General features: G+C 28.8%; 1 protein-coding gene and 1 non-coding gene across 2 annotated transcripts; both read right to left on the minus strand.

Annotated features, from left to right (window-relative positions):
- Positions 1-2,783: 2,783 nt before the first annotated feature.
- LOC102681984 (guanylate kinase-associated protein mars-like) lies at positions 2,784-5,044 on the minus strand. The gene is made up of 3 exons (XM_031509865.1): positions 3,126-5,044; positions 2,932-3,063; positions 2,784-2,846 (listed from the first exon to the last, which is right to left on the minus strand). Exons 1-3 carry the CDS (start codon positions 4,948-4,950, stop codon positions 2,812-2,814), a joined length of 1,992 nt encoding a protein of 663 aa, XP_031365725.1. The 5' UTR covers positions 4,951-5,044; the 3' UTR covers positions 2,784-2,811.
- Positions 5,045-5,733: 689 nt separating this feature from the next.
- On the minus strand, positions 5,734-5,928 carry LOC116185463. Its single transcript, XR_004150316.1, has one exon. It is a non-coding gene; the product is annotated as a U2 spliceosomal RNA (small nuclear RNA).
- Between the last annotated feature and the right edge of the window lie 5,286 nt (positions 5,929-11,214).

Below are 11,214 nucleotides of genomic sequence, written 5' to 3' on the forward strand. Positions count from 1 at the left end.
TAAAAATAAAAAACTTTATAAACAAATAATATATTGAATTAATTTTATTTACTTATATACTTTATATTTTAAATTGATAACTACAAATTAATTATTTTTAAATAATATTTATGTAACCATAATATATATATAATATTTCAATAAATTATTCGTAAATAATATAATTTTTAATATATTAAATAATATCGTACAAATAATGACTATTTTCTTTTTTTTATAATATTAATAATTGAAAGTATAATTTCTACAATTATATAAAAAATCAAGTAAATTATAATACACCAAAAGAAGAATGACAAAATAAAATTTTTTTTGTAAAAGATTTAATTAAAATAGAAAATGTTGAATCTTATAATAATAAATAAATTGTTCGTTATTAGGATGGAACTTTTCCATAAAATTGCTTAGAAATCTTGAAACTAGTTATCTGCAAAGTTCAAATGGGGTCAAAGCACTAGACGTTATGACACGCGTAGAATTACTATAGCAAACATTTGAAAATCATTGAACTTTATTGGAATAAGTTCCTTTCAAATATTAGTGATTTTTTAAAAATTTGTATAAAATAAATATTTATATTATTACTTTTATAAATTAATTATGAAATTTAAAATATTGATTATATTCAAAAATCTTTCTTTGTTTTAAATATAATCATTCTTTTCATGAATAAAAATAAATAATTGTAATATGTAATAAATTTTATATATATTATATTATATATTATAAATTTTATATATATANATATAATATATAAAATAAATTTATATATTATATTTAATAATTACTCTTTTTTCGATATTTAAATTATTATAATTTCAGATTATACTTCATCTTAAAATTACTTAAAATTCCAAGAAATGAATGATTAATAAATTAATAAATGATAAATATTCCATCATTTGTAAATATATATACATTTTGTAGCGAAAATTTAATCAAGTAGATATATATAACGATCAACGATCTAAAGATTAAAATAAACATGCAAGAATTTGTTAAAATAATAATAAATTATGAATAATGTCTTGCATCATTATAAAAAATGAAAAGAAAGGAAAAACAATTATCATGCAAATCCAGAACTAAGAACTGAGAAAAATTTTGTTATTTATGTTGTCAATATAGAAATATTTCAAAATATTATATTGATTATTATATAATTATATTATTATATCAAAATTTAATAAAATTTTATATCAAGGAAATATTATCTAATAATGTTACTTTATATTATTTCTATATAAATTTATCAAATATTTGCTAATAATTAATATATTCATGGAATATATTTAAAAGACATTTTTCGATTCTAAAGATTCAAAAAAACAAATACAAAAGATAATATACAAAATTTTACTTGAGGCTTATTTATTAAGTAATACATGAGTCAAGTTTGCATTCCATGCATGAACTGAGACAAGATAGAATGAGATAATTTTATTTTTGTTATACGCAGCATAATAAGACGCATCGTGTCATTTAGTTCATCTAATAAAAATGTAAATTATTTATAACTTAATAAATAAGACTTAAGCAATTTTTATTTAACAATTTTATATTTATTTTCATTTCTAGACTTCGAATTTTATAAATATAACGATAGTCTTTATATAATTTCATAATATATAAAAAATCTTATGTAATAATATATAAAAAAAAAATCTTTATTGTAATTAAATATTTTTTCTAATTTTAACGAACATTAAATTAAATTAATTTTAATAGTGATCATCAAATATTATAAATATTATATACATATATATAATATCAAATAAAAAAAAAATATAAAAAAAATATCTTTTAATGTTATAAAAATAATAAAATATAATAAAAATATAAAATATTTTTCATTATTTTCATTGTTTCTAATAGTATCATTTTTAAAATTCAAAAATAAAAACTTTTTACATTAAAAAAAAAAATATTTAAAATAATAATTTTAAATAATACTTTTTTTTATAAAAATTTCTTTAAACTTATATAATAAAAGAAACTATGTAATCAAATTAGATACATTAGTTAATGACAAATAATAGGAAAATATAATGGTTGTCATTTAAATACAAAATATATTAAAATAATTTGTAGAACAATGTATATGTTCTACAAATTTGTATTAGAGATTGCGGAAATATTCTTATCAGTTATTCAACCTTTATCCATATTGTTTTTTTCTGGATCAATCTTTATTTCTTGAGCAATCTTAATTTTTCAATCTAATTTATTATTATTATTTATTAATTTATAATTTTTCTAAATTATATTGTATTATAATTTTTTTAAATTATTTTTTGTACATAATGAACAATAAAAGAACCTAATACTTCGTCCGTTTTTATATTATTTGATAATTAAATAAAATATATGATTGAAATACTCATTAAATGATTAATAAATACATTTATTGTGTATTACTATAAGAATGAGCATTCAGAATGACATTTCTTTTTCCTTTCCTTTCTTTAAAAAGTTTGTGGAATAATTTATGCATATATCAATTTATATGTTAATTTGATTTGTTATTATATATGCAAATAAAATCGTATTATTTTATTTATACAAAATAAATTATTTTGTTAAATCATATTTAGCATAATGCATATTATATTTAAAAAGATTATATATTTAAAAAGAGAAAATCAGACAATTAAAAAATGTACTTCATAATTAAAAACAATTTATGTTAATATTTAAAACTTTTATGGATAGAAAAAACAAACAATTTTTTAAAAAATTGAAAAATACAAAAATTTTAAGTACCTTTGTACACGTACAAATTTCAACAATATTATATATATAAAGTAGAATTTATATTTTTTTGTTTTGAGATCTTCTGATTCGTTCTGAAATAAAATTATAATTATAAATATATATTATATATGTAAATATAATTTCAAAAATAAATAAAAATTAAAATAAAATAATTACGTTTCTTAGATATCTCTGAGGAATTCTCTACCAATGTATTTTTTTTTTCATTAGTTTTGGAAGATATTTTTCTTTTTTTAATATAAGAAGTTACAGGTAGAATTGATTTATTTATTTTATTTTGTTCTTTTTCTGTAATAAAGAATATTTGTTTAAAAAAATAGGAAAAATAATATTTATTTATTTGAAATTACCTATTTCAGAAAATTTTACACTTCTAGTGGATCTTCTTTTATTGTCTTTTTCTTCTAAACATACATCATGAATATAATTATTTATATCTGTCTTTTCATTATCATTAATATTGTTTTTAAAATAACTTCTTCTTTTTCTTCTATCTAAATGAGTTTCATTCTCTTTACATTCTTGTTTTTGTACATTAGTAGATTCTTTTTTGAAAGATTTTTTTTTAACTATAGATGTATCTATTGAAATACTTCTATTTCTTAAAACTCTTATACATTCATTATTTTGGGGATTTTCTTCTTTATCACTTACAGAAATATGTTTTTCTTTTAATATGTTTAAGTATATATCATCTTTATCTTTTTTATATGGTGTGGAGGTATTTATATTTAAAGGTAATGTTTGTTTAATTTGATTTAATATTATATCATTTTCATTCATATTTGTTTGTGCTGTAATATTTTTTTTTTGTGGCTTACAGATACTTTCATTTAATTCTTGCAATGATATTGATGTTTGTGTTTGCATACAAGTTATATTATTAGTATTATTTTTTATTTTAACTTTTAATTCTAATTCTTGTCTTATATCATTTTCATATTCATCAGAATTAGAATCATTAAAATGAAGTTTTTTTCGTATATCATTTGTTTCTTCACGAAGACTATCAAAGTCAAAATTATCAATTCTGGATAATGCTGCAGCCAAATCCATTTTTATCTGTGTTTCTTCATCAATTGGTATTTCATTTAAAATTATATGATCATCAAAATTAACTTTATTTGATGATTTCTCATGAGATTCTATTTTAGTTGTTGATTGTTTTAATATACTCTTTCCAGGTGTTTGATTAGAATTAATATAGGATATTGAATCATCTAATTGAATTTCTGGTGTTTTACACAAATTCATTTTTATTGTTGATGGACTTTTTATTTTTTTTAATGATCCAGATAATTGTACTTTCTGCAATAGACTTAATTTTTTAGCATGTTTCAGAGGTGTAATCTTTTCTTCATTAGATCCAGTAAACATAGATTTTATTTTGTGTTTTATATTAGGACTTTCATTCTTTATATACTTATTACTTATAGTATCATCTAGATTACATTTCAATTTATTTGAATCACTATTATTTTTTATTTTTTTTTCTGTCATTTTGCTTTTTTTTTCGGCTAAAAAAGCTTTAATGGAATTTGATTTGGCAGATATAATTTTCTTTTTAGTAATTTGATTATCAGAAAATAAATTTGTATCTTTCCAGCCTTGTGAACGAAATTTTTCCAATTTTTCAAATTGTGAATCACAATTTTTTACTTCTATAAACATCATATCCCAAAATCCTTGTAAATCTTTACATGTAACTAACATTTCACCTTTTCCTACTTCACAATCAGTAACTAATGTACGAAATCTTTCAAATCTTTTGCTTATTAGTAAATTAATTTGTCCAATAGCTTGATTTATTTCATATTTTCCACTTTTTGTAGTTTCAGGTTCCGTCCTAATCTTAATCCATTTTTTACGTAATTCAGTTAACCTATCTATTTCTCTATTTAAAAGAAAATGAAAATATTGTGCAGTACGTTCTTCTTCTTCAATTGAAATATTTAAACTTTGCATAACAGTATCCTTCGTAGGAATATCATCACTTGGCGAACGACCAAAACTAAAACCACGTTTTAATTGTTGTTCTTTTCTAGCATTAGATTTTCCGCGACTACAAACTACATAAGGTGAAAATATAACTGGAGAATTTGACAGAGATATATTATTATTTGAAGAAAAAGATGTTTCTTCGATACTATTATTATATACTTTGGTATTAGCCATTACTTTATTTTTATTATCACAGACAAGGAATGATCTATTCAAAACATTTTTGGTGTAATGTTTCAATTTTCTCTGATACCTCTATGAGCAAGTATAGACAAAGAGTAAATAATGAAAGATAGAGATAGAATAAAAATATTGAAATCAGCGCCATCTCCAGAATTCCGAAATGAAAAACACAGGAAAAAATAATAAATGATGAGAAAAAGATGGAGAGAATAAGAATTGATCGTTAAGGCCATCTCTTGAGTAAAAATATCTATTCACAAGATTAAGAATTAAATGCCATCTCATGAGAATTTTTAGAAAATTGCAAACTATCTTTTATTCATTTACCGTTAGATGGCGGGTCGATGAATAAGAACAACTTAATTAGTTTTAATATTCGTCGCAAGATAGTGCATCAATGATCATTAATTTTTATAATTTTTGAAAGTTCTATAGCAGCTATTAAACGAAAAAAAAATAATAATTAACAAAATTAATCAGAAATTAATCTTTAAATACAACTTTAAAATGAATCATAAAAATTAAAGTACAAATTTTGGAAATCAAGAAATTTAACTTTTTCATATTATGTATTATTTTTATTGGTAGTTAATGTTATTATTGAATAACGATTTATTAAAATATTTTTATTAAATGATAACCTTTTTTTATTGTCAATTTCTATTAAGAAATATGTATTCTAACTTTTTTTATATAAAGAATAAAATATAATATAAATAAGTTTTTAAATTCACATTTTATTAATAAGAATCGTAAATTATTTTTAGAAATTAATAATATTGAGCCAATCCTGACGGTAGTGCAATGCCAGGCCGACCCGTGACAGAGATGAAGCAAGCTTCAAACACTCCGTCAATTTCAAAAAATCAGATTAATATTCTGACTCTCCATTGGAGAGTGTATCAGATATTAAGCTGATAAGAACAGATACTACACTTTGATCTTAGCCTCAATAGGCCGAGAAGCGATGCCAAATCAAACTCAAATAGTAAATATAAGTTATACAAGGATGAATTTCACTTGCGAGAAAACGTATATTCATACATCCTCTAGCGGTGCATATACGAACCATTTCAAGATTGAAATGAGGGGTGAAACTAGTTCTTATTGTAAGGGATGCAATATCACTATATATAATTATAATATTTTACGATAACTAAAAATTAAATTAACAAGTAAAAATTTATTATTAGAAAATTATATGTATAGAAAATTGTGTTAACATTTTATTACAAAATAAATAAAACTGTTAAAATTAAAATATTTTCATTGATTGATAATAATCGCCAAAAATATTTGATGCGAGATCTAAACTTTATTTATTTATAACTTAATAAATAAGTCATCATTTTCTTCTACCAACTTTTGCATTTGACTTTAGAATTCTTCAAAGACATCTCAAATAAAAATATATTAAATATATTAACACTTTGTATATCTTATTTATATGTAAACTGAAAATTATTATATCGATGTTACGCTATTAAGTGAGCGATAATATGCTGATACCAATTATCGATTAGATGTATCAAATATACGCGATAACTTTTGAAACTAACGAATAATCAAAAAGACGATTTTTTCTATTCTTATTAAACACAATTGTCGCTTAAGCAACAATCTTCCATCAAAATCATCGACTATCGAGATAATCCAAAATCGGTTGAAGAAAAGAGTTGCAAAGAAAGTGAGAAACAGCCCTGTTGGAAAAGGCGAAAACTCACGTACAACGGGCAAAAGGTGGGGGCCCGCATAAAACGTGACGCAAACGGTATCCAGTTCGGTTTGCAGGCCGCAACGAACGATCCGGCCGGCAACCAGTCGCGCTAAATAATCATAACTCAGAGAGACATTTGTAACGCCATGGTTCTCGCTTCGTATTTATCGCTGTTGTTGGTCGGTTTGTTGCAGCAATAACGGTAATGGGCCAGCACGACCGGCCGCTATCCCTCCCCGCTCCTCCCCAACCCCCCTCGAAACCGCCTCGGCGACCCTCGAATCCGCCGCCAACGCCGGCCACCCCTCGCCGAGAGCGATTTATCCTCGGGTAATTAGCGCGGGTAATAATTAATGCCGCCGCGCATTGTGCTAATTATCACCGGAGAACCTTTTAAGAAATGAAAGAACATTCGAAATAAAACAAAAGAGGCCGCGACAAGGGGGTGGCAAGAGGCCTGCAGGTGGAGGATACCGAGGTGGAGGGTGGTTGAAGGGATGGTTGGGGAACGGAAAGGTTGAGGAGGAGGGGGAGGGAGTCAGATAAATAGGATAGGAGAATGATATTTACAATCCCTGGTAACGAGTCTCCGTAATAATAAGTGGTAATGAGAGAGGGAGAGAGAGAGAGAGAAAAACTGATGGAAAACGTGTTGAGCATGCATCGAGTAGTGGTTGTAATAAAAGATTTTCAAAAAGGGGATCCCCCTTTTTCTTTTCTCTCCGGTTGTTTCGAATTTATGGAAATTGTAATGGAGCTGTCGATGGAAATGCCGATTAATCTCGAATATCGATTAACCACTAGTGCGATTAATGCTGGTTATTGTGAATACCGATTAGCGGAATGAATCACGCGTTTTACATTTTTTTTTTTTTTTTTTTTACTCGAAATAAGAGAAAGGGGAAAATAGAATTTAAGGCTTGTTGCTTAATTTGATAAAATAAAATTTTCTCTCTCCATTCTCTCTTCTCGCCTGCTTGAAAATTAATTATCCATATCTGTTCCGAAATGCAACAAATATCCAAGCTTCGTTGAAAGAGCGAAGAAATCTCATCCCCTATACATATCATCCCTAAAGTATCAGAGGCCTGGCTCGCATCTGCCGGACACCGACTCCAATCTACCCCTCTCCCCCCTCCCCCTTCCAGGTCGAACAAATAAAAAAGAAAACGCATCTTGATACAGCGATGAAGTGAAGGGGGAAGAAGGGGGGGATGGAAGAAACGGGGAAACGTAGCGAATGGTCGGAAGAGGTCGGGTCTACGGGATGTTTGCGCGCCTATATGTATATTCCAGGGCCGGGTAAGAGGCTGCTGGCATACGTACACCAGCCAGGTAGCGTATGGAACGTGAAATGTGTACGTGTGGCCCCATACAAACGACAGGCAACGGAGCCAAGCAGCTATCCATCAGGGTGCTTTTGTCGCCCTAATGAGAGCCTGAATTATTCAGCTTAGAAAACGCCCCTCTCTCCGAGGGCCCCTTCCCACCTTCTTCTCCACCATCTCCTCCTCCTCCTCCTCCTTCTCTCCGCCTCTTCTTGGGGACTACTCGCTCGAAAACTTGAGAGATACCACCACCACCACCACCACCACCACCACGTCCATAGGTCCGTAGGTGCGTAGGTTAACGTGCGTTTCTCAGAGCCGACCATTTGATGGAATTTGGCGCCAATTTCAGACCGAACGAGTTAGAACGAGTTTCAAACGTGTTCCGACAAGGAAACCAACGTTCGATTTGGATCTTGTCAAATTATTTATATGACGATGACACTTGAGAATTAGTTAGAAAATGGATTTGGAAAAAGAGAAGATGAACAATTTTTAATGTTTCGATCATTATAACGCGACATTATTCGCATATTAATTAATTAATTAATTAATTAATTAATTAAGTAATAGAAATTTACGTTCGAAGGTAGGAATATACGAAGGGATACGATTCGACGAAAGTGATGAATAATAAATCGACTTATTAAATTGAACAGTCGTAAAAAGGATAAAGCCATCGAAAATATTTATTAAATCCCCCTCATGAAAAATTCTCGTTAAATAGAATAATATAAATTCGTAAAACCAATGAATCTCTCGAGACTCGTCTCACACCACTTTCTACCACCAGTCAAACAACCCCCTACCACTTATTCCATAAAATAGGGCAAAATTACGGTTACGCCTATTCAAGCCATCGTCGTGAGCTCGTTGAATCGCGAAAAAAATTCAAAAAGCTTCAATTGAAAAGGCGAGTTATTTTTTCAATTCTTGCCCCCTTTCCCCCTCTCTTCCTCTTCCTCCCCCACACGATCGCTTACACCGGCGCCACTTTCGATCCCCGCCTTCGAAATTTCTCTTTTAAAAGACACGATTCCGACGATCCGGCACACGCAAAAATGAAAAATTCACGAATTCACATCCATGAAGGGATGGTTCGGCGCGCAAGGTCGCATCCCTATTAAATCTAACGAAGAGATTTTTCTTTTTTTTTTTTTTTTTCCTACCCTCCCTCCCTCTCTTTCTCCACAACGCAGACCGGGTCTGTCAACTAATTTCACCGGCCGGATTTTAAAATCATGGCCGAGTGGAAGGCCGATTCATCGTCCGTGCATCGTTCCTTTTCAAAACTGGAACGTGCACCCATAAATGCTTGAACGGCCCCAAGACGTCGCTTTACCTCGTACGAACGTATAAATACTGAGCCTTTGCCTTAGCGCGACCTCTTTCATATATAAGTCCTCCTACCGGGTGGTATTGCACACGTTCCTGGGCTGCCTATGCAAAGCTCATTTCCTCGGAGATAATTGCACTGTGATATCGCGAAACTCATCCTTTTTGTGCCACCGGGGGAGAAAGGACGGGCGGAGATTGGAGGGGGAGGGGAGGAGGGAGGGTGTGTGGCACACTCGGGGCGAGGAAGCTCGGTTTTATTAAAGTTCCTTGCACGTTGGATGCGCCCTTACTTTTATGCTGCCGTTTCAACGGCGAAAACTTGCCCCGTAAGTCGATAAACTTCGCGGTAACTAACCAGACATCCCAGATTTCCGTGTGGAGCGCTCGCGTCGAACTCGCGCCATACTGGTTTTACGAGCCTTCGCTAATCGTGTCCTCGGGTACAAGGGATATTAGTGTTATTGTTTTTTTCTTTTTTTTTTTTTTTTCCTTCTTTTTGCACGCGGTGCGAATGTAAATTTATTGTATTATATTGTATACGATTTTGGAAAAAAAGTGCAACGGTGCGTTTCGAACGAGTATTTATTTAAACATCGTTTAAATATTAAACACTCGCCTCTTTTATAGAAAGCGTATACCTTACGATTTCTCGGATTAAAATCTCTTCGACAAACTCGATTCGACTCGAAGGTGTTTATCGCGTTAATTAATGATTGTTTGTAGAATGCCAGAGTCTTTTAAGATTATTTGATTCTTTTTTTTTTCTTTTTCTTTGGTTGGTTAAATAAACTTTGCATCTCGTTTGTTTCATTTTTAACTCGTGTTTTTAATTGATGTAACTCGATTGCGAAGCTATTTGGTGTTTCCTTCGTCGAATTGAAGTATCATCACACAGATTCAAAATAACATTTATCAATTCAGGAAATTTTCAATGTATCTCTGAATGTGTTTGGTCAAATTTTGTTATCGCAATCGAAAAGATTATTTATTTTATAATTTAATCGTACACGATCGAAACGATTTCTACCCTCGTATATAAATTAAATCCTACTTTCGTTTATTTTGTTAATTATCAATGATTTTCGTGAAACAAAAAAAGATTTTATAAATAAAACGGAGAGTTTATATAATATTTATATTTTTCAATGCACGTTAAATTAAATTTCCTCCGATAATTTATTAATTCGTAACTCCGTTAATTAAACGAGTAAAATAATTGTAAAATAATAAATATATATATATATATAAAAAAAAGAAATATCTTAATCGAAACAGCGACTAATTTTGTAAATGTACAACTTCTGAGGCAAATGAATTAACGCGTCGGGGAACATATGCGGCTCGTGGTTTTCAGAGGGTTTGCCCTTAAATAATTGCTCGGGGTTGTAGGGATCAAATATTTAAAAACATACATTACACATTGTGCACACTCTCAAATAGAATTTTTGCCCAGAGCCATTCGTTAATCAATGAAACAAATTATCACGTCTCTTTAAACGCGATCAAAAATTAAAAAGAGAATAGATAATAAAATTGATAAAATTATTTCTATTATATTTCCAATTTTTATAGAACCATCAATAACAATATTTTTAATCCCAGGAACGAAAACAATTCTAAATATTTAATTTGACTAGTTTTTAAAATTTCTTAACTCCAAAAATATTGGAAAAAACAATTGGAAATCAATTCCAGATTTTGGTTGAATTCAAAAAAAAAAAAAAAAAAAATCACACCTATTATTTCCAAAAAAATTTCTTCCAATTTCCATGTTCACAGGAAATCGAAACAATCTTCGTCCTTTCGCGAACCGTCCTTCCTTCCTTCCTCTCTCTCCCCCCTCCCCCCTTCCCCCTCGATCCCTCCAGAAAG

Source organism: Apis dorsata, unplaced genomic scaffold (assembly GCF_000469605.1).
Source record: "Apis dorsata unplaced genomic scaffold, Apis dorsata 1.3 scaffold_188, whole genome shotgun sequence".
Classification (NCBI taxonomy): domain Eukaryota; kingdom Metazoa; phylum Arthropoda; class Insecta; order Hymenoptera; family Apidae; genus Apis; species Apis dorsata.

Excerpts from the sequence above, each read along its gene's own strand:
- LOC102681984 (XM_031509865.1), bottom strand. The coding sequence starts at position 4,950 with ATGGCTAATACCAAAGTATATAATAATAGTATCGAAGAAACATCTTTT. Across the intron at positions 3,064-3,125 it reads TGTAAAATTTTCTGAAATAG|AAAAAGAACAAAATAAAATA; the intron begins GTAATTTCAAAT and ends TCTTTATTACAG. Across the intron at positions 2,847-2,931 it reads CTCAGAGATATCTAAGAAAC|AACGAATCAGAAGATCTCAA; the intron begins GTAATTATTTTA and ends ATTTTATTTCAG.